Source organism: Lycorma delicatula, chromosome 4 (assembly GCF_047948215.1).
Source record: "Lycorma delicatula isolate Av1 chromosome 4, ASM4794821v1, whole genome shotgun sequence".
NCBI classification, from domain to species: Eukaryota; Metazoa; Arthropoda; class Insecta; order Hemiptera; family Fulgoridae; genus Lycorma; species Lycorma delicatula.
The window spans coordinates 40,883,897-40,909,240 of record NC_134458.1 but is presented as its reverse complement, the minus strand read 5'-3'; the positions used below and the strand labels follow the sequence as shown (position 1 = coordinate 40,909,240).

Sequence of the window (25,344 nt, the reverse complement as noted above, 5' to 3'; positions counted from 1 at the left end):
TTCACTCGTAGTTACCTATAAAAAGTAACTGTGCATGAATAATTAATAAATAACTAATCTAACAACAAATATTATTTATTTAAGTAAAGTTGAGGATCTGTGGAATATTTAAAATATTTTAACATTTACTGGGCATTTTACTCATTAGTTTAATGTATTATGTTTCCTTTTAAAAGTTCTTATTCTTTTTACTTAGTATATCATTGCAAATTGTAACTTTTATGTCTGCTTTATTGTTACAGGCATTAACATTATGTGCTGTACTATTATTTTATTATGGTCTGCTCAGTTCGTTAGCTCCAAATTATACCTGGATACTTATTTTACGAGGACTTGTTGGCTTTGCGATTGGCTGTGTACCTCAGTCGTAAGCTTATTTCTATTTTATAGTTGTATTTTGTGTTTTATCAACCAAGATATTGAAATAAATGACATTATTTTATAATAATGTGCTAATAATATTTATTATTATTATTATTATTATACTTCAAGACTTAAAAATATTAATTATGGCAACATTGTATAAATTAATTGAGGGAATAAAGAAATATGTTTTCAGGTAAAACGTTTTCAGGTAAAACGTTATAAGTATGAACAGTAAAATTGCATACTTTTAGATTATGAGCAAGAAAAATGAATATTAACTTAATATAATTTTTTTTTGTCAATAAGTACACTGATTGCTGTGGTCATTGGCCACAAAAATTGCAAACAGCATATGTAAAATATGACCAGCATTACTAACTCAGTTGATCTAGGGAACCCTTTAACTGAACCTGGTTTTTCACATAAGCATTTCATACCCTTCAATTTTTAGAATGCTGTTATCTGAGATGTTTGGGTGTTGTAAAACAAACAGGTCAAAAGAGCTGCAGTTAACTGTCATATCCAGGACTCTAGTATTAGCTTAATTTTACATGTAGCAGCTAAGTTGTCAATGATAAGTTTTATGTTCGCAATTTATTAATATTAAATTCCAAAGAAAATTGTGAATGTATTCCTTTTGTTTATTAAAGATAAATTATCCTTTAGCATCAGTTTTGTTTAACATTTTTGCTTTTACAAAAGCTTTTGTTGCGGAAAGTAAATGTCTTTAATTTTTTATACATTTATCTCGCTAAAAAGTACGATTTCCACCTCTGTTCATGCTCTACATATTTGTGCTATAAATATCAAGCTATTACTGTCATGTCAGACATTACTGACAGTGAAATTTAGCAATTTTACCTTGTAGTTATTGTGATAGTTTGTTTAGTGTACTTGTAGTTAGTAAGTTTCTTTAGTGAAAGAGAAAAAAATAATTTCATGGAAATTGTTTAAAATCTGTGCAATAAAACCCTGAAAAATAGACATCAAAGAGTGAAATTATGAAATTTTACAAGGGTCATTCAAATATAAACCAGAATGTTTTTATATAATTTTATTGATATTAGATAAAATTATAAACAAATTACCTTACATAGTTTTTCTACATAGTTTCCTTCAAAGAAATACATTTTCTCTGCTAGATTGGTAGCTTCCTGATCCTCTCATAAAAAACAAGATGGCTGCCTCAATAACCACTTGTGCATATAATGCTCGACTGTGGCACCATCTTTGAATCTTTCCTCTCCTAAAGCTTCTTTCAGCGAACCAAACGTGACAAGTTTGGACTGTACAGTGGGTGTTTAGGAGCTGTTCAATGAATTTTAGTGAGTTTGAGCTCCTTTACATGGCCATGTTTTGTTGTGGAGAAGGAGGATGTTGTAAATCGGTTGTTTGCATCTTTCATTGCAATATGCAGCCCTGGTGTCATGCAATAACTATGCTGCACTTACCTTCCTTCGTTCATGCAGAAAATCAGTCAGCAGCACACCTTTTGAATCCCAAAACACAGTTGCCAGAACCAATTGACAAGCTTTTCTTGGCCTTCTTCAGTACCCCCTCACCACTTTTCCTTCAAAACATACTTGTTCTCTTGCTTTCCATGGAGTGGTAGACCCGTGTTTTATCACAGGTCACAGTATGTACAAAAATGCCTCTCCTTCTTTTTCAAAGCGATTCAGAAGCTGCTGACAGATATCTTACTGGACATTTCTTTGTGCTTCAGTGAGAAGATGTGGAACCCACCTCACCAACACTTTACTGTATCCAAGAGTGTCTGACAACAATATATGCACACTCCCTACATTTACGTCCACCTCTGGTGCAATTTCAGTGACGATTATGTGGTGGTCACCTTCCAAAAGGTCGCACTGTTCAGCCTGAATGTTGTCATCATTAACGCTGGTCTGCAGACACATGCTCTCTACTGCATCACAGTCACTTTGAAATTTTTTGGTCCAATCAAACACTTGAGTTTTTGACAGAGTAGCATCTCTGAACTGTGCCTGGAGTTGATCAGTCAGAATTTCAGAGGATTTGACACCTTCATTGGTGAGAAATGAGATTGTAATTTGTTGATTGACGATAGTACCTCCTGCTGAGACATTCTGCTGCTGACATGGGACGTGACCTACTGGCATGGCTGGGTGGTTGTTCCCCTTCACATATATCCAGCTAACTACCCACAACATACCACCACATTTACTGCTCTTCCTCAGTCCACACGGCAAAATTCTGGTTTATATTTGAATGACCAATGTATTATTAGTTAGGTATTTCATCATTAGAAATTTCTTATATACTTGTTACAAGGTTTGGAAACCGAACAAAAAATATGTTTGTGTAATAAAGAGTTTTGTTTTTATTGTAAATGTTGTAATTATTACTGTACTTGAAAACTGTATAACTGAGAATAATAATATGTAGATTCTTTTGACCCTTACCTGATGGCTTGCAGATGCATCATTAAAGTCAAACATTCTAAAAAAAAAGCGGATATTGTTTGTTTTTTGTGATTTCCCTAGACACTACAATTAATGCAACTTCACTGTTTAACTGATGGACAGATTCTTAGAATAGCATGGATGATTGTAGTCCAGGTGGTTTCAGTTTAAAATGGGCATATTTGGACCTTTTCTATATGATCGCTAATTTTTTGCTTTAATTACTCAAAAAAATATAACAAAATTACAAAAATATCCATTTTTTCTCCTATTTCCTTAAGATAACTCTATAACTGTTCATTTTAGAGAAAAGATCAAGAGAGAAAAAAGTTTTGTTAATAAATTGTATACACATTATCATCCATTGCAAATCGAAAAGTATATTATTATTTATGCAAAAATAGCAATAACTCAAAAAAAAATGAAAAAGAAGAAAACAAGTTTTTTGGGAATTTTTTTCGTGTACTTATACAGGGTCATTCACGGGAACCGGATGTTTTTGAAGTGGGTTGTACTCGGGCGTTCGCGGTGGGAGGGGCACGTGGCTGGTGTCTGACGTTTCCTTTGTTCATAGCATTTACATTTTAGTCGTTGAGATGGAGACGCTAGACCAACGCCTGTATGCATATGACAGTTTTGTGCGAAATGACGAATCCGTAACTGCTGTTCAGCGAGATTTCTGCCGTCAGTTTATTATCCATTGTAATGCACGTGTCCCTTCTCGTAACACAATATTGCGATGGGTAAACAAGCGGTTCAATATTGAAGAAAAAACCACCAGGTCCCCGACGAACTGCTAGCACTCCGGAGAACATCAAACGAGTAAGGGAAGCCATTGTCAGAAGCCCACGCTGCTCTATTCAGAGGCATTTAGCAGCGCTTCAAATGAGCACAAGTACGGTGAGACGAATTCTGCATTCAGACCTGCATTTCCATCCTTACAAGATAGTCGTCGTGCAGCAGTTAAACGAGCAAGATTTCACGCAGCGATTACAATTTTGTCGACAAATGCTTACCGTTTTTGAAGAAAATGAAAATTTGTTATTGTTAATGAGTGACGAAGCCCATTTTCATCTGAATGGCTTTGTCAACAAACAGAATTGCCGGTATTGGGCAGAAAGAAACCCACATCGGTTTCATGAGAGACCACTTCATAGCCTAAAGGTGTCTGGTGTGCAGTAGGAAAGATCGGTGTTAGTGGACCATATTTTTTTCTAAGAAAATGACGCTACCATAACTGTAACAGCTGATCGTTACATTGCGATGTTGATTACGTTTTTCATCCCTGAGTTACAAAACCGGGGAATCGATTTTCAAAATGTGTTATTCCAGCAGGATGGAGCTACAGTGCACACAGCGAGGGCAACGATGACTGTTCTCCGTAACTTGTTTCCGGGACGGATCGTTTATAGATTCGGCGACATTCCTTGGCCCCCTTGGTCGCCCGACTTGAGTAGTTGTGATATTTTTCTGTGGGAGTTTCTGAAATCACGTGTGTATGGCAATAAACTGCGTACATTGGAGGACCTAAAGATTGCAATTCATCATCACGTCACCCAGATTGATGTAGACATGCTGCAAAGAATTGAGGCCAGTTACCGTGAAAGGCTACAACAATGTATTGCCCAAAATGAACATCACTTGCTGGACATAATTTTTCGTTCATGAGTAAGTAACAAATGCTTTGATTTAACAAGTGTTTCAATACCAATAAAACTTTATTAAAGTAAATATTCAATTTTTTATGATTATTTTAAAAACATCCGGTTCCTGTGAATGACCCTGTACATAAGACCCATGAATTTACCCTAAAATGCCCATGCATTTTTCATGCGGCCTGAGCATTTTCAATCTACATTTTGTCTAGGTTGCACATGAACACAGGAGTGGAAAGTTCTCTGAAAGATGAAGGTATTTGTAAAAAAAAAAAACAGCCCTACTGCACTGTTAGTTTTGTTGTAAACGGTGGTTAACTTTGATCGGTTATACCTCTGAAGATAATTAACGAATTGAAACTTTTTTTTTAAAGAAGCATTTTCCAAGTATTTTTAAAATTAATGTAGATAAAAATTCATAGAGGTATTCAATTTGTTTAAAAGCAAAAAGATTGCAAATATGTTTGATAAATTCCCTAGACTCTCCTAATTAACAGATCTAAAGTTTTCAAAATTCATTTGAAAGTTTCAGTGCTCTTTTGTATGTGATTAAATTTTCAAGTATCTAGAGACTTTATTTCAGGTTGTACACAATTTGGAAAGATCAGATTTCTTTTTTTTAAATCTGGATTGCAAAATTATTTTGCAAAAGCCATCAGACTGATTTTGTTGAAATGTGGCATGTTGCTTTATCATATGAAAATGTTCTTTGAGGAAAAATCTGAAGGTCCTGTGTATAAGTACTAAAAAAAACTTTTTGTTTTTTTCCATTTTTTTTATGGTTGCTATTTTTGCATCAATAATAATGAATTTTTTGATTTGCAATGGATGGTATTATGTGTAAAAATTTAATTACAAAACTTTTCTCTTGATAATTTTCTCTAAAAATAACAGTTATCAAGTTGTCTAGGGAAATAAGAAAAAAAATTGATATTTTTTGCGATTTTTTTATATTTTGATTAATAAAAATTTAAGCACACCTTTTTCAAATGGTGCATAACAAAATAATCATCTCTGATGATGATATTCTGGAGGCATTAAAGCAAAAATTAGCAATCATATAGAAAAAGTTCAACCCAAAACAGATACCACCTGGCTATGGATGAGTCAATCCATTTTTCTGAAGAATGAATAAACTGCCCAGTATGTATGTACTCAGGCTGCACACATTGATTCTCTTCCATAAGCAACCCAGAATCCTTAAATAAAAATTTTCTGTGACAGTTTGTTCCTTGAGGACAAATTGATGATGCATAGATAATTCCTTTCTTATTCTAATAGCATATAAACATTATCTTTTTATTAGATTTTTGAAGATAACTTTTCTTACCTTTTGATTATCTTAGAAATTTCCAATTAGCATATTGGTGTTTAGTCACATAGTATTATAGTAAAAAATTTATTGAGTTTGCAAAGTAGAAACTGGCAACAAAAACAAAACTTTTCTAAAAACAATGATTTTGTGCAAATATAATCTCAGTATGAATTAATGGTAAAATGACTTCTTTTACCTTACTTCAGAGCATGTATTTTCTTATTGTTACCTTTATGGTTATTGAAAAAGTTGTGAATTGTATCGATTCATTATGCATCTAGTTTTCCATGGATGGTCTTAACATCAGTTTGAAATATTTATTAGATGTCTTTAAGATTTGTAGGATATTGTTGAATTGAATCCAGAATATCCAAATATTTTAATTTTGAATCCAAAATATTTGGTGTAGGGATGTGTTCTCTCTCTACACATTTCTTTTGTCTCCACTTTCTGCTTTTTGGTTTCAGGCCTATTTCTCTAAATTTGCTAAAATTCATCCAGTGGGATATTAGCCCTATGACCAGCCGATCAGGTGGGCTGTCTGTTAAGGCCTCCAGACTTGCCTAATTTTCCTTTGAGGTTTACTCCCTTAGGCTTCCTTCTCTGGCTTTGAAAACATCTATATTCACCTTCAAGATTAACCAGTTAATATCCTCTGGTGGCTTGTCAGAACAATGCTACTTCATGACTAATTTTTATAAGATCCACTACTTTCTGATACATCTTGAATGTATCAGTGATGGTAGAATGAGACCATCAGATTATTGCTTAGCGAACCTGTTGGCCTATTTACTGATGGCCAATATTCGCCAGTAATCCAGTACCCTTTTGGCTTGTGGCATTTTGTAGGTGTATAATCTTTCTGCTTCAACAAGTACCCCCACCACACCTCAGATACTGCACCTACCTGTCCCCTGTTTGGGTTCCCTTATTCTCAGTTAACAATCATAATAATGACCTCCTTATTTGCAATCCAGGGACTTACCCACTTTTTCCTGCAGTTCAGCTCCCTATCCACAGACCAGACTCAACACTTCAAGGATTATATTAGACAGTGGATAAAATACTTGTAATTATAAATTTTCATTATAAATCCATAATTTTTAACAGTTACTGTGTCTTGATTTAACAGCATCTCTTTCTTCATTTATTAATTCCAATTGTGATAGTACTTTCTTGATGTAATTTAAAAAAAATGTTATTTATTTAAAAATTGTAAATAAAAACAACTACTAAAATATAAAATATTGATTGAAAACACAGTTAAAAATTTATGTTTACCATTTCGATCACTGACATATTTACTGTATTATATTTTTTTTAATACCTTATAAAATATGTGGCAAATATGTTGTATTTAAAAAATTTGTTCCAATAATTGTTTAGCTTATTTTGGCTGAAGTAAATTGAGTTCACTATAAATTTTTGCACAAACCATTATCAGGTGCGCACACTTTAAAAAGAACTATAAATTTTTCAAATTTTTTAGATGAAGGCTGTGTGTGAATAACACATGTTGAACCAAACTTATCTGTGATTTATTGAATTGCTTCTGAAAACATATAAGACAATGAACGACAATGTTTGTTATATGTCCTTGTTTAATAAGGCTAAATTACTTAAACAAAGAGATAGTCATGAATATCATCAGAAAAAATATTTTAGCTCTCACCCTTATTAAATCTGTAGACATTATAAATTGTGTTGTTATATGTTGCATTTTAACATTTTCAATTTGTTTTTTTTGTGTGTGTTATTATAGTGTAACATTGTACGCTGAATTTTTACCCTCTAAACAACGAGCCAAATGTGTTGTGTTGCTAGATGTGAGTATTGTTATTAAAATTATTCCTTTTTAATGTATAACAATGTTTTTTTGCACATTGCAAAATAATAGATATTGTACTATATTAAAATCTAATTCTGTTCTGTTCATCTAATTAAAAACAAGTGTTCAAAATGATAGTTGATAAAAAATTTCTCCCACTATCAGAATGAAACATGTTTTTGGAAGATAAAAATTAAGAGTTTCAGTTCTGGATAAGATGCTAAACTACATTTTCCTATAATCTGGTGGTTCCGCAATACCTGGAACATCTCAGAATGCAGCATCCTTTAACTTTAAGTTATCCTTATAAATTTAATGCAGCATCTCAGTTCAGCATCTGTACAAAGCTACTGCTGAACAACAAAATTAATGAATAAAGATGTTATCTTATTTGATAGAATTTTGCTAAAATCATCTAAGAACTATTTAAAAAGGAGAGACAGCATAATAATAATATTGCTCTTTTCATTATACTAGGCAAGAAAGGCAGGTAAAGTTATGGCTCTGGCAAAAATATATAGAACAGCCATTCTAAATATTCAACGTGTAGCTATTAAATAACGAGACTAGTGCTGCTACAGAAGAACTTCACATGCACCAAATTCGTATGACCAACAGCTGTGTGGCATGAAGCTTTTTCTTTTTGTTGTTGCCACTCCAGTTTCTGTAGACATATTAGTCTGGCCGTGACCTTCATTTGGATAACATCTGTTTTTTTTTTGTTTTGCCGAAGAAATGATAAGTGTTTTATTAGAGCAAAGAATTGTAAAATTTCATATGAAAAAAAAACTGCTACCGAAACTAATCTTTTATTGAAAGAAGTATGTGGGAATGAATGTTTATCATGTGCATGGTTTCTGAGTTGTTTAAGTGTTTCTAAGATGGCCAAGAAGACGTTGAAGATGATTTAATTTCCTAAGCATTTGGCACCATTGGTATTAATACAATTTGTATAAATGAAAGTTTTCACTTACCAATAATTCTCAGTATATATGTCCTAGTACTTTCGGAGTCACTACTCCATCATTCCGTCATCAGGGATTTCATAGAAGATGCTAATTCAAAATTTGTATGTGTAACTTCTGTTTGTATAATTATATTTTTAATTAAAATTGTTATGTTCATAATAGTTGATTATCAAAAAATTAAAAAAGTAATTTATACATATTATTTTATAATATGTAAATAAATTAGTAAAATAATATAAAAATGATATGAAATACAAATGATGATTTATGTTTCATAATAGTCGTAAACATCTTATGGACATGATGTTACATTCTTATTGATGTATAAATTATTTTTTTATTTTTTGACGATTGACTATTATGAACATAACAATTTTAATTTAAAATATAATTATACATAGAGAAGTTACACATATGAATTTTAAATTAGCATCTTCTATGAAATCCCTGATGATGGAGTAGTGACTCTGAAAGTACTAGGACATATATATTGAAAATTGCTGGTAAGTGGAAACTTTAATTTATACAAGTTGAAGATGATGTTTTCCGGGTCGCCCTTCCATGTCAAAAACGGATAAAAATATTTAAAAAATTGGTAATCTGATACGATCTGACTGTCAATTAACTATTCATGCAGTTGCTAAAACTGTAGGAATTGACAAAGAATGCGTAAGACAAATTTTGTATAACAATTTTAACATGCAAAGAATGTGTGTGAAAATGGTGCCTATGAAAATGGTATTTGTTCTGACACTTTGAATGCCATTGAAACTGACCCAAACTTCCTTGGTAAGAGTGATAACATGTGATGAATCTTGGTTTTTCATTTATGATCCAGAAACTAAGCATCAATCCATGCTTTAGAAGGCCCCAACTTCACCGAAAGCTAAAAAAGCTTGAATGAGCAAATCAAAATTCAAAGTGAAGATGATTGTTTATTTGATATTCATGGGATTGTGTACCTTCACTGGGTTCCTGAAGGTCAAAGTATTAATCAACATTACCTTCAGGTCCTTGTCCAACTCCATGAAAAAATAAGAAAAAAAAGACTCGAATTGGGCAAGAACAAGTCATGGGTTCATCAGAACAACACTCGGCTCACATTGCATTGTCTGTCCAAGACGTTTCTAGCCAAGTATAACATCCCAGTGTTAGACCATCCACCTTATTCACCTGACCAGGCACTATGTGACTTTTATCTGTTCCCCAAGGTGAAATCTGCATTAAAAGGAACAAGATTTCAGACCATTGAAGCTGTGAAAGAAAAAGTGGCACACGTTATGAAAGAGCACACAGAAGAAGACTTCCAGCACTATTTCGAACAATGGAAAATTCACATGGAGCGTTGTAGGGATAGTGGAGGGGTGTATATTGAAGAACTAAATATGCATAAATTTAAAATAAGATATTTTATACCATTAATCTTGTTATTTAATAGCCACACCTCGTAAATAAGCTGTACTGTTTTGATGTCATGTTTAATTTAGTTTTCTTGATACCCTATTCCTTTTTCACATTCATATAATTTCAAGATCCACTATTCCTGGAGAGGATTCAAGTGTTATAATAGAACCTTCAGGTTGTAAGGAATGTGGTTTATCACATTAACCAGACCCTTTTTATTTTTATTTTTATTTTAGTAAATCTGTTAATTTTATCTTTGTGATTCTAGTGTTTCTGGGCACTTGGTGCTTGTTTTGAAGTGTTACTAGCATTATTAATAATGCCAACACTTGGATGGCAGTGGTTACTAGCTTTTTCAACTGGACCTCTTCTGGCTTTTGCATGTATTTGTCCTGTAAGTATAAAAAAAAACTTTTATTTTTATTCCTTTCTTTAGAATTCGTAAGTATAATTGTCATAACATTTTTTATCATCAATACAGATGTGCTTTTCTTTTGTTCATGTGCATTATTTTGTTACGATGTTTCCGTGTCAAGTTGATGTTACTTGGCTCTTTATAATTTTGTGTTTCCTTTTAATTTTTCTGTTCTTAATTTGGAGCAAAACAAATAATTCAATTTATGTACTGTTATGTGTTCAGTATCAATAAGTTTTAGTGTAAATCTTTGTACATTATGTTTTAAAATGTTTAAAAAATGATCTGGATGTGTTTAAAAAGTATATATAAATTGTTTAACCTATAACTTGAATTTTGGAATGAGCTGAAATTGGTATGAATATTTAGAATTTAATTATGCTTTAAAAGTAAATATACTTTTGCGATTTCACATTTCAAATGTAAAGTACTGAAATTAAATAAATTTATTGCATTGTGATTATTGTTCAGAATGAAAAAAAAAATGAATAGTTTTTCTTTTTTTATTAAATTAAATACTGGGAGTAGTAATTTTATAAAATGTTTGGAAAATTTTTTATTAAATATATAGTTAAAAAAAACTTCAGATATAGTATTTGCTGATTTCCGTGGCAGAGTGATAAGAGTTTCAGCTTTTCATCTAGAGGTCTCGAGTTCAAATCCTGGTCAGGCATGGCATTTTTCATATTTTACAAATTTCCATTTCCATACTCCCGTGAACAAGCTATCAAAGCTTTTGTGGTGAATTAATTTATCAAACAAACAAAAAAAATAATTCACATATTCTAATGTAACTTATTGGTTATTAGCATCAGCAAGTGAACCTCATGTGTGATAATTAAACTGAATTCATTGATGGAGAGGAACCTCTGATATATAAATAAATATTTTATTCTTATCTTATATAGTAGTACATTATAAAGGTCACATCAGAAACGGTCTTCTGCTCTGTTGATGAAATAAGGAACTGCCCTGCCATTTGCTTGAATAGATCAAGGGAAACATGGTAAAAATTTGATCAGAGCAACATTCGCAAAATATACAGTTTATTATAAAACAAAAAATAAAGGTGGTTAGTCTATATTAATAAAAATTTAAAGACTTGGAATAATATGTGATGGCACTAAACCCTAACAAGTATTACTGATATAAACAGTTTTCGGTTAAAATGCATCGCTATATGACTAAATGAGTTTTTTAATATTAACATTTTATCAAAACTAATTTAATATAAAAACAAAATTTTTGTAGCTTGTAAATCAGTTTTGATTGTCTTTTTGAGTTTTCATTTTGATTAAAATTTCATGTTTAAAGTAACTTACTTTTTTTTTAATATTAAAGATTTGTTCAGTTGTACTACTACTTTATGCTGCAGTCCACACCTATGTTTTATATGTTAAGAAAATTTTCTTATCTAATGGTTGCTCTGCATCTTTCAAAATGTTTTCAGGACCTCCTCTTTTCATAAAAAAAAGACCAGAAGGCATACTACACATCACAAAAGAAAACCTTGAAGAGTTAGACCTGACAGACCACTTAATGGAAAAACATTGAATTTAATTCCTTACTAAACCGTGCTCTTTTCTGCATATTAGTTGCAAATTTCACTTTATTTTACAAAATTCTGTAGGAATTATAGCCAATATGTATAAAAATATGCTGTTTTTCCTGTTTTCTTTTTAGTAAAATTTTAATCTTCATAACTTTGTAAAGAGAAGTAAAAATAAAAATTTAGCATTAAGATATTTAAGAAGAGATATTTAGGTATTATGTTTAGTTACTTACATTTATTTAAATTTCAATAATATGTGTGACTACCTTAACATTTTTATAGTGCTCAGGCTATAATACAGATATTGTGTTGTGCTCAGTCTTGAGCTCTTCAGCAGATTTTTCTATTCAAGTTGGAGTTAAAACATCTGGCCTTCAAATTATTAATATTCTTGCTATTGCATTTTAATTTGATATTGTTGCTTACTAGTTATTCATGCATGACAGTCTGAATAGTGTTATAGAAAAAATTACATCTATTATTATCACTGTATAAGAAAATTATTTGACTTTCAGTGGCTACCAGAAAGTGCACGATATCATGTAGCTTCAGGTCAGCCGGATAAAGCACTGGCTACTTTAAAGCAAGTTGCTTCAGATAATAATAAGCCAATGCTGCTAGGTCGCCTTGTTGTTGATGATTCTGTTATTGGGGAAAGAGGTCGTGTTAAGGATCTTCTCATTCCACAGTTACGAAGAACCTCTTTTCTGCTTTGGTTTATTTGGTATGTCAATAATATTTTTGCATTGTTTTCTGTAATCTGTTATAACATTGATTTTTTTCTGTCTGTGGCATTGACTACTTTGGTCATTAGCCATGTTGCTAAAATATACATATAGCAATCGCACCTTGATTTGTACTACAATACTTCAGACAATCAGAATCTTACCTTTGTTTAGTTTCTGAAGTCTTCTTTAGGGTATTTTATTTTAAAACTATAATACAGAGCTAAACACATTTTTAGGATTGCAGTTTACTCTTAAGCCCTCTTCATACAGAATTTGCAGCCTGTGGTCAGGTTGACCTGTGATGAGGTGAGCTATTCTCGATATCATCATCAGATCAAGATACAACACATATATTCATAAAAACCTTTTTATAATGCTGTTATTATTTCACCGTTAAAACCTACATATTGTTATCCAATTTTCTGAAATCTTTTTCCTTACTATACAGCCTAGAGATGTGTCCATACTGATGCCTCTATCATTTTATTACAATGTACTTGTTATAACTCTAGGCTGTTTTATCATTTCATATGGATTGTATCATCAACTCGTATTGTTGCTTGCCACAAGATCATAAACGTGATACAAATTATATCACACACAAGATCACATGCATGATACAAATGCAGGTGTGCATTTGTATCATCTTTTTATAAAAAAAAGATGGACTATTCACAATCTCAAGTATGCCATAATTTTTTAAATGAACAAAACTTAAAACTATATAAAAACAAATTTTACTCTGCATAGATTACTATTATAAAAACCATTTTTTTTTTAAATGATCATTAAAGTTTATATAATGAAGGCAATCCAAACATTGTAAAAAGAAAAAAGGGGCCATAGAATGCACAGCCTGCTCAGTTTCATCAATAACTTCCTTTGACTTAATGATAATAGTATATAATGATTATTATCAGAAATGTAAGTTGTTTCCTTGCATTCTCATAGTGCTGGATGGTCCAATTTAAAAGTAAACAAGACCTAACATCTTTTATATATCTCTATTTAAACATTTTTATTAAATTATATATTTATGTAATCTGTATATTATAAAAAATTCTCTTATCACTGTTCTCTTTCATTTATCACAGTATCATTTTCACATCTTAATTGCTCATTTATTTTAATAGTTAATATGTTTATTTTTATCTGTGTAATTATTCAGGAGTTAAGTTTCTTAACAATTTCTAAATAATAAATTTTAATTATAATTAATATTTTTATGTCTTCCATATCTGTATGAAAAACAGCTTTTTGAAAATTGTATGTTACATTTTTAGGCCTTTATTTCAATTAGAATCCAATATTGTAGTGTATGTAGCATGTGAAGGCAGGTTTCTAGTATGCTATGGCATCCCCTCTACTGCTCTTAACATCACTCAGCGACTTCTTACACCAGTAACCAAAGTAGTATATTCTAAAAAAGTCACATCAATTAATTTGCAATGACTTGCCCCATACCTGATTAAAACATACTATTATAGTAACAAAATGTGTTCTGGTAATTTGTTATTACAAGTAAAATTATTTATGCTTAATATTTTATTCAAGATTTATATGAAGTAATTCATTTATTTCTTGAAAGTATATGTTGTTTTTTTTTCAATTATGTTAAACTAAGGTTTTGTTATAAATAAATAGTAATATTGATGTAATACAGAAGTATATGGAATGAGTTGTTTATTTATTATAGGCTATAATGTTATAATTTTATTTGATGTGGCATAGTTTTTTTTTTTTAATTTATTTTTAAATTGCATGTACACACCTGTCATCCATTGTAATGAATCATTTGTTGTGATTATACAACAATTGTCAGTCCGAAATATTATATAAAATTTCTTCAGTTGTGCATGTATAGTTTCATTACAGTTTTTGTTCAGTTCACATGCTATAGAACTGGTGGCATTACCCATCAGCAGTGAATGGTAAAGCAATCCAAAGACAGTCAAAAAATTTTATTTTCAGTGTGTATAGTTATCTGAAAGGTGTTCTGCAAAATAAAGCTGAAGCAACTATTCGCGAAACATTTACATCTATCCAGGAACGGCAACTTGCTTACTCATGCAGCCTTTGCAGTTTGCAAAGAATATGTGCCAAAGCCTGTGAGAGCTTATTTGCTGCATCTGTATTCGATGAAATTTGTTATGTCAGCGTCCAAAAACCATCAGTTTCACTTAAATCTCCTAATAAGAAGATGCCTCATAAAAATTGGATAACTGATGTAGACAATTTTAGTCAGGAATGACTAATTATTTGCCTCGATGAGACATAGGTCAACCTAACCATGCAAAAAATTCATGTGGCAAGATTGTGAATGTAAAAATGATTTCTAACTGCCAATGGGTAAAGGATGGTGACTAATAATTTGCCACGCCGGCACTGCTAGCCATGGATTTATTGATGGGGTGAAATTAATAATCTGAGCAAAAAATTCCAGAAACTATCACAATCAAATGAATGGCATTTTTTTCAGGGAGTGATTTATTATTGATCTGTTGAGTTTAGAAGAAGGTTGTGTGCTAGTAGTGTACAATGTAAGCTACCATTTGATTCTTGCAGAACAGTTTCCATTTAGTAAATAAAAAAGCAGATGTTTTAGCTTGGTTAACAGAGAAAAAATTAATCATGATTCAACACAAACTGTTATTGAACTTTGCATGTTAGTCAAAGATTACAAAAATAAGTACAAATGATATGAGATTGCTGAGTAAATGGGCCATGAAGTAGTGTGGTTACCACCATATCATCATTACAACCCAATAGAGCTTGTTTGGGCCCAAGTAAAAGATAAGGTGGCATGAAACAACAAAATGTTTACAATTAAAGACACAAAAGACCTGGTAGAAAATGGTTTGAAAAATGTTCCTATCGAGGACTGGAAAAAGAAATCATGCCAAATCTGGGCAAGACTCTGAAAAGTATGTCGTTACTGAAAGTGGTCTTTTTCTCATTTATATAGCTTAAGTGTTTAATTTTTTTTTTAATTTCCTTTTCGAAAAAATTAATATCCTTTTGAGCTTTGTAGACCTATAAAAATGCAAAATAAAAATATTAAATTGTACAAAAAAATACTTGAATGAAGTGTAAAGAAACTTGAGTAAAAGTAATATATGAGGGTAAATCAAATGTAAATGGGAGTTTTTGTTTCTGAGCGTCTGTGATTGGTAGGACTGAGCCTGCACTTCTAGTATGCTTGGGTGGGGTCATTAGGAGTGGGGAGAGCCAGCCATTCCACACTCCCAACCAGTTCATCAGTAACGCTCATGATGTTGGAGCAACAGGTGCACCCTTCCACTGCGCAACGCATTATTATAAAATTTCTTGCTCATGAAGGAGTTCTAGTGAAGGAAATTTTCTGGAGATTGACTGCACAGTTCAGGGCCAAACATTGTCAAGGACTCGTGTGTTTGCCTGGCATAAAGAGTTCAAGGAAGGACAAGAACGAGTAGAAAATCAGGAACACGATCACCGTCCTTGGACCAGCATTACAGACGAAAACATTCACATATTTCAAGACATTCTTGAAGATGATCGATTGGTGAGAGTATCCAAAATTACAGAACAGGTTGGAATAAGTTATGGGAGCTGTCAAGTGATCAACACAAATGTCCTACAATTCCATAAAGTGTGTGTCAGATGGGTCCCTCGTCTTTTGACCGCAGATCAGAAGTTGAGATGTTTGGAGGTCTGTCAGAGGCTTGCAGCAAGGTTTGCGAAAGAAGGTGATGCTTTTGTGAGTTTGATCGTCACCTATGACAAAATGTGGGTCCACCACTACACTACCCAGTCGAAAGAAGCCAGTATGGAGTGGTGGAGGAAAGGGGTGGCAGCCACAGTGAAAGCCAAGACTCAATTGTCAGCTGGCAAGGTTCTTTCAACCGTTTTTTTCGACTGGCGAGGCATTTTGCTCATCAATTTTTTGCATGAGCGACACAATCAATGCTGCTTACTACTGCAAGCTGTTGAATGAGGTGAGGGCTCCATATTGTCGTAAAAGATGAGGCCAGCTGATTTGAGAGGCCATCCTCCTCCACAAAAATGCCAGGGCCCATACTGCAACTTTTAATGGTCTCAAAACTAGAAGAAATGTACTGGACTCAGCTTGATTATTCTCTCTACAGCTTGGACCTATCATCCTGCAAATTTTATTTTTATTTGGATTGCTTAAAGAAGCTCTAGGAGGACAACAATTTGAAGATGAGGAGGGTGTGGAGGGATTCGTGCGCAATTTTCTGATGCAACCAGCTTCATTCTATGATGCTCCAATAAAAAACCATCCTTCTGGCTGGGAAAAATGTATTTCTAAAGCAGGAAGGCTATGTAGAAAAATAAATTATATTTGTCTTTTAATTTTCAATAAATAAATTTAAAAAAAATAAAATCCCGTTATATTTCATTTACCCTCATAATTATTATGATAAAAAATTATAAATATTACAGAGGTATATTAAGTTTGTACTATAATGAACGTAAAATTAATTTAATAAATTAAAACATTAATTCATATATTTTATAAATGTAAAATAGAAAATACAAAATAATTTATATAGAAGAAGCTCAAATAAATTAGTTAATAACTAAAAATTAGTTAATAGTAGAATAAATAAATAATAGATGAAATAAATAATACAGGGTGACTTACGGGAAATGGACGGTTTTCAAATGAGCAGTACAAAGTTTGTTTACAAAATAATATTATTTTATTGTTACACAAATAAAGGTTAAAACATAGTATTTGATTAAAAATAGTCATTTTTTGAAAATTATGTCAGTCACGTGGTGGCCATCCATTTGAATGCAGGTTTCTATCCTCTTTAGAAAATCATTCTCAACTCGGGTCAACATGTCTTGTTCAAACAAATGCACCTCTTCTGTAATTGCATCTTTCAAGTCTATTAAATTACGGAGTTGTGAGCATAAACAGGTTCTTTCAAATATCCCCACAGGAAGTAGTCACAGGACAAATCCGGTGACCTTGGCGCCCATGGTACATCACCAAAATGAGAAATCAGCTGGCCAGGTAATGTGTTTCTCACATCTGCCATTGATGTGTGGGCAGTGTGCGCTGTGACACCATCTTGTTGGAAATAAATGCTTCTCATGTTTAATCCTGCCTCTGAATTTCTGATCCAAGAAATGTATTCAATTTGTGAACATAGCGTTGTGAGTTCACTGTCACTGTGATGCCATTTTCCTCAAAAAAAATACAGCCCGATTACTCAAAAATGGGCAACCGCACATCAAACAGTAACTTTCAGAGAGTGGAGAGGTTTTTCATGAATGTTCAGGGATTTTGAGGGGCCCAGTAACAAAAGTTTTGTTTGTTTACTGAGCAGTTTAGGTGAAAATGAGCTTTGTTGCTCATTAACAGTATTACATTAGGGTTATCATTAAACAACACTTGAATATGCACTACAAAGCCTTTTCTTACTTCATAGTCCCCCATTTTGAGTTGCTGGACCACCTGCATTTTATACGGATGGAATTTCAAATCAAGTCATAAAATCTTTCTCACACAATCACAGCTCATGTTTAGTTCTCATGGATGTCTGTGTGCAGATCGACTCAGACTCCTGATTAATGCCGCTCTCACTCTGGCAATGTTTTCTGGCATCCTTGCGGTTCTTGCAGGGCCTGGTGGCATTTTCTTTAGTCTTTGTTTCTTTGTTGGTGGCTTTGTTCTGAATGCCTCAACTCATCTTAACGTGTTTCAGCTTGGAAATGTGCCATTCCGATCAATGTTGAAATGGTGACAAAAGATCCACTGTGTTGTGATAATAAACTCATTATTTTGAATAAAAGTATCGTACACGAAAACACGATGCTGTATCGTCCACTGCTCCATTATGACTAAAATGGTAGGCCGCACTCAAGTGAATTACCTAACCTCAATCTCCCCACCATCTGTAACAAAAATGCACTGGCTGGTCAAAAAACATCAGTTTACTCTAAGTCACTCTGTATAATAATATTATACTATTATTATATATATATATATATATATATATATTATATTATTATGTTCATAATAAATAAACGACAAATTTAAATAAATGAATAAGAAGTTTTACTTTTGTGGCAACCAGCAGCTTGTGTTCTGCATGTTGGGTTATAGTAGTGGTGTAGAGGAGGCAAGTAGAGGCAGCTTGTAGGGAGGACCTGCCTTTATATTTTACATGTACTGCAGTTTGTTTCCCTCCCCAAGGAAATTAGAATTTCATTGACAATGTGTGGTGTACAACCCACTTCCAAGTTGGTTTTTGAATATGAAATCCACAGTGAGCAAAATATTTCTCTACAAGTCATGTTGATTATTACAGTTAAAATTTCTACTAATATAATTATTTGCAAATACCGCCAGTTGATTTCAAATAAAATAAAATGGCTACATTATTATTTCTAATAGTAATAATTAATGTCAGTAGTAGTTATGTAATAAAAAAAGTTAACTTATCCGACTTAAAAGCTTTTCAATCAGTAAGAAAAAAAAATTGCCCTAAGATTCACCAAGAATGTCTACAATAATAACACTGGTCTACAACATTTTCAAAACAGTTATGTTTGTTACTGTTTTATGAATATTTTTTATACTGAAACAGAGAATGTAATCATAAATTCTCTATCATGCCAAGTGGTTGAGTTATCTTTGTTTAACCTTTTCAGATCATTTAGTCTTGGAACTGGTTATGTACGGCGTCAGTTTTAAAACACTGTTACAAAATCATTTTATATGGCATCTAAGTCAGTTATTTTGTTTTATATTCACAAAGGAATCAGTTTTATTACACAATTTGAATGACGTTTATATGATGTAAAATTTTTTATTTAGACTAGAAAGAATATGACCATTTTTTCTCAGAAATGTGCTTGTGTGTGTGTGACTTGTGTATTATAATTGCTATGACGATTATGGATTTATAGATTTAAAAAACGCGGTAGAAATGCACAAAAAAAATTCTGCAATTAAATTATCGTAATTTTTGTACTGTTTCAATTTTGTTGTTGTTACAGGCATAAAAAATATCCAATCGTAACAGTTATTTTTTTGTCAGAATCTGTTAAATCTCTTTAATATACTGTAATTTTTTGAAATTTTTTTCACAAGAGGGTAGCATAAGACTATGAAGGGAGGCAATCAGATACCAACATATTTTCGCAGAGCGCTAATGAAGCACGGATCATTGTGATGGGAGAAGGTTAAAGATCCCTAATATGGTGTATTTGACATATAATTATACATTTTCTTTATATAATTATGACAACTGCTATTTCTGTATAACTCATGTCACTGGGTTCTCTTCAAAAAATAAAAGTAATATTGTCTACTCAAATGTTCCATTGAACATTATGATGGCTATGATGGTGACCAATTCCTCATGAAGATAATTTACCTACTCTGACAGTCCCAGCTTCCTGGCAGAAGATTTCAGATTCTGAAGAGGATTGTTCTAAGAATACTGTGGCGGCACAAGCTTCAAGAGATGATTTCATACCAGAAAAATTAAATAGTGAACCACATCTCATTTCACAAGTGGAACTTAACGATTTGGTTTGCGAGTTGTATTTATCAAAACAGCAAGCAGAACTTCTAGTTTCATGCTTAAAGTAGTGGAAGTTATTGAATAAGGATACTAAAATTTCATATTTTAGAAACAGATTTAAAGACCAGATGAAATATTTCACTAAGAAAGATCTGTTGTGTTCCTGTTGTGATGTAGAAGGTTTGATGTCTGCTCTGAGTGTTTCTTACAATGCTGATGATTGACGGTTATTCATTGATTCATTAAAAACAAATTAAAAGCAGTGCTACTGCATAATTCAAACAAAGTCCTTCTGTACCTGTAGCGCATGCTGTTGGAATGAAAGAGACATATGAAAGTATGTCATTCATTTTGAAAGCAGTCAATTACTACACTCACTTATGGAGTATCTGTGATGACCTCAAAGTTATCGGTCTTCTCAGTCTCCAAGGTGGTTTTACAGAATACTGTTGCTTCTTCTGTTTGTGGGACAGCTGTGCAACAAGTGAACATTATACGATTAAAGAGTGGTCAAAAAGAGACACTTTCACTCTTGGACCAAACAGTATTAAATATGTTTCGTTAATCAACCCTCAGCATGTTTTTTGCCACATTTAAATATAAAATTAGAGTTGATAAAGAATTTTGTCAAAGCATTGAATAAAAAAGAAGGATTTAAATATTTAAGATAAGTGTTTAATAAATTAAGTGATGCAAAATTAAAAGAAGAAATATTCATTGGACCTGAAATTAGAAAATTACTTAGTGATGAAAATTTTGACAAAAAGTTGAATAATAAAGAGCTAGCAGCATGGAAGTCATTTAAGGATGTAGTTCATGGTTTTCTTGGAAATAACAAAGTAGAAAATAGTGATCTTTTAGTAGGAAATCTTTTGTTGAGCTAAAAAAATTAAGACTGCCAGATATCATTAAAAATTCATGTTTTGCATTCCCATGTTCACTTTTTCCCACCAAATTTAGATGCTGTGAGTGATGAGCAGGGAGAACGCTTCCACCAAGATATATTGGAAATGCAGCAATGTACCAAAACAGATGGGACAAATCAATGATGAGCGACTATTGCTGGTTTTTACAAAGTGAGAACCCTACTGCCCCCAAAAGGAAGAAATAATTTATATTAGTTAACTACCTTCAGTTTTAGGTACATTTTATCTGTTATAGCTGTATTCTATGGTTTTTTTTATTTAAAAACATAATAAATTGAACGTTGAAATTGAATATAATTACAAAATTTATTATTCCTATAAACTTTGTCACTTCCAGAATTTAATATTATTTAGCAATACTGAAGGGTGTATAACAAAAAAGTGAAGAAGATAGAGAGAAAACTGACTTGATTTTCAGATTCAACATTCAAAATATATTAAAATTCAATTATTGGTGTACCTGTTCTGAAAATGTTTTTTTCTAATTTGCCAGTGTAATCAGTTTTAATTACATTTTTATTATATTATTTTTCAATAGAAATAAATATTTCTATTTCTATTGAAATATTTTCAATAGAATTTCTATGAATTTATTTGATAAATGTTGTAAATTTTATTATTGTGTTGAAAGTGGTGCCAGCTGCTGTGCTGTAAGGTGATTGTCTTTGTTGATGAAAATGTAAGATGTAAGATCTTTGTTGATGAAACTAAAGTAGCAAAAAAGCCAAAGTGGTTATATATTAATTAGCTGTAGGACTAAACTTCTAACCTCTCTGTGTAGAGAAGGAAGCAGCATTTGAAGGAAGGAATATTCCAGAAGTAAAGTGTGAGGTCAGCACACACATACATAATCTCTTGAAAACAGAAAATTATGTCTGATTAGAGAAAAAAAGTATTGTGAAACACTCATTGTAGAAAAAAATTACTGTTAGTGTGATGACACTACTTTGTACTTTCTTTTGACAGCAGATTATTAATTTATTTAGAACCGATTACTCATATTTTTTGAAGGATTAATGTTTCTTAAGAATTCTTGTGAAATGTGTTGATTAAAGAAGAGCCCAATTAAACCAGTACACTGAATGAGTTGTAAAATTTAAAACTGTTTACATTTCGTAATATATGAATAAGTATTTTATTTATTTATTTTTGTGTTATTTAGGACTGCATGTTCATTTTGTTATTACGGTGTTGTTTTAATGACAACTGAGTTATTTGAAGTATCAGAAACACGTTGTTCTGGTATCGAACAGGGGATTGATGCTGGCTTGTTACAACCAGTTGAAACATGTACTGCTGATTGTCGCCAGCTTAATACACAGGATTATATGGATCTTCTTTGGACAACATTAGCTGAATTCCCTGGTATGTTTATTATTTTTTATTTGCATTTAGTAATTATAAAAACTTGAAGTGCATGTAATAATTTGCATGCATGTATTTCTAACCTAAATAGAAATTACACAGCTGTAAAGCTGTGATATTTGTGACATAAATATTTGGTTGCTATGAGCAGAAAGTAATGAAAAGTAATCTTCAGAATAAAGAGATAAGTGACAAGGATGCAATCTGCCTTTTTCCAATTTCTGTTTGTAAGTAGTGGAAGCAGTTGATAAATATTTTAAGAAGAATAACCACCCGTTTTGAAAAATTATTAAGTAAAGCTTGCTGAAATTACTATTCTTTAGATAGAAGCTAAAGGTGATTTAAAGGTTCTTGGTCGTATGGACTCATTACCATCGATTGTTTTGTAGCAATTTTTGTTTAATGTACTTAATTGAAGTGACCAAGTTACTGTCATTTTCCATTTGAGTTATTACAAAAGTAAGTAGCTTTATTAATGTCAATCACAGTTAATTATTTTCAATTATATTTAGTGTTTTGTACACATTCTCCAGCTTTTATTGATTTTTACTAATTCTGTGTTGTAAAATTAAAATATTGAATCATTTTTATTTTTTTTTAAAGTGATTGGGTATTTTTGAAATAATTCTCATTAATTTAACTTAAATTTGTTTCAGGTATTTTTGCTACTATATTTGTTATAGAACGTTTTGGTCGTAAACACACTATGGCTGTGCAGTTTGTTATATTTTCAGGCTGTATTGCTTTGCTGTTTGTTTGTACAAAAAAGTAAGTTTTATTAATTGTAAATATTCTGTTTTTTTTTTAATTTTTTACTGTATTCAAGGGCTATTCAAAAATTTAATATTTTGTTTGTGCTTGAGATTTTTCTCATAGTGAAAAATAGACAAAAACTAAGGAACAGTAATAAAAATTTTTAAAGCAGTCTGTCTGCATATCTGTCCTTCATTGATGGATAACTTGCACAATACTAGGTAGTTGTGAAAGGCATATCAGTCGGAAGCGTGGATCAATCTTATTGATTTATCAGTTATATAAAAGAGCACTGCATTATGCAAATTTCGACTAAAAATCAAAATGTATTCCAAAGATGAAAAGTATTTCAAAAGTGTTGATGAGGACACAGAAAACTTTTGACTAAGAATCTGTGATCATGACTTTGAACTTTAGATAAAGAAATACATCATAGTAAAGTTCTTGGTTACATCAGTCCTGTCATAAGAATGTTAAAATTACAGTAAAAAACTGATGACAAGAAGTTTCCAAAAATTTCTTTGACATACATATTTATAATTTTCCAATAATTCATAATGAATTATTAATTATATTTTTCTTTTTCATTTTTTATAGAGGGTATAGTAAGATCATCATTAATGATAATCTTGTTGACAATCTTAATGATAATTTTGTGATTAGCAGTAATCTTTTATATTTTACAAGTTATCTACCATGATTATAATGTTGCTATTATTATGAATAGTGTATTAGAATTATTCCATCCTAGATAAAAAATGAAGCAATTTTGACGAAGCAATTAAACACATAAAAGGAGATGAAAATTTAATAATAGTTGGAGATTGAAATGCAAGCATTGGAAAGGGCAAGGAAGGAAATATAGTGGGTGAATACGGGCTGGGCAAAAGGAATGAAAGAGGGGACCGACTTATAGAGTTTTGGACAAAGTATAATTAATACACAGTAATACACAGTTTAAAAATCATAATAGAAGAATATACACATGGAAAAAGCCAGGTGCTACTGCGAGGTATAAGATAGATTATAGCATGGTTAAGCAAAGATTTAGAAATCAACTCGTCGACTGTAAAACTTACCCTGGATCAGACATTGATAGCGACCATAATTTAGAGTTAATGAAATGTAGATTGTGGTTTAAAAACCTGAAGAAAAGGTGTCAGATGAATTGGTGGAATTTAGAGAAACTTGAGGAAGATGAGGTAAAGCAGATTTTTGAGGAGGATATCGCAAGAGTTCAGAGTAAAAAATATAAGGTAGAAAATGTAGAAGAAGAATGGGAGAATGTTAAAAAGGAAATTCTTAAATCAGCAGAAGCGAATTTAGGCGGAATAAAGAGAACTGGTAGAAAACCTTGGGTTTCAAACGATATATTGCAGCTGATGGATGAACGTAGAAAATATAAGAATGCTAGTGATGAAGAAAGAGGAACTATCGACAATTAAGAAATACTATAAACAGGAAGTGCAAAGTAGCGAAAGAAGAGTAGATTAAAGAAAAGTGTTCAGAAGTGGAAAGAGAAATGAACATTGGTAAAATAGACGGAGCATACAGGAAAGTTAAGGATAATTTTAGGGTACATAAATTAAAATCTAATAATGTGTTAAACAAAGATGGTATACTGATATATAATACAAAAGGCAAAGTCGATAAGTGAGTAGAATATATTGAAGAGTTATAGGGAGGAAATGATCTAGAAAATTGTGTTATAGAGGAAGAAGAGGAAGTCGAAGAGGATGAAAGGGGAGAAACAATACTGAGATCTGAATTTAAGAGAGCATTAAAAGATTTGAATGGCAGGAAGGCTCCTGGAATAGACGGAATACCTGTAGAATTACTGCGCAGTGCAGGTGAGGAAACGGTTGATAGGTTATACAAACTGGTATATCATATTTATGAAAAAGGGAAGTTCCGTCAGACTTCAAAAAGAGTGTTATAGTCATTATACCAAAGAAAGCAGGAGCAGATAAATGTAAAGAATACAGAACAATTAGCTTAACTAGCCATGCATCATAAATCTCATGGAATTTTGCTTAAAAACAGCATGATTATAATTAGTACCCCAACCAACCTCTCACTGA

The 25,344-nt window shown here is 31.9% G+C and overlaps 1 protein-coding gene across 2 annotated transcripts in view; it reads left to right on the top strand.

Moving 5' to 3' along the window:
• LOC142323312 (synaptic vesicle 2-related protein) overlaps positions 1-25,344 on the top strand; it is a 64,026-nt gene that overhangs the window by 12,307 nt on the left and 26,375 nt on the right. For both annotated transcript variants that reach the window (XM_075362791.1, XM_075362789.1), the window contains 6 exons: positions 243-367; positions 7,540-7,603; positions 10,246-10,371; positions 12,460-12,668; positions 22,308-22,510; positions 23,167-23,278. In XM_075362791.1, the coding sequence (XP_075218906.1) occupies positions 243-367; positions 7,540-7,603; positions 10,246-10,371; positions 12,460-12,668; positions 22,308-22,510; positions 23,167-23,278 (839 nt within the window). The remainder of the gene's footprint in view (positions 1-242; positions 368-7,539; positions 7,604-10,245; positions 10,372-12,459; positions 12,669-22,307; positions 22,511-23,166; positions 23,279-25,344) is intronic.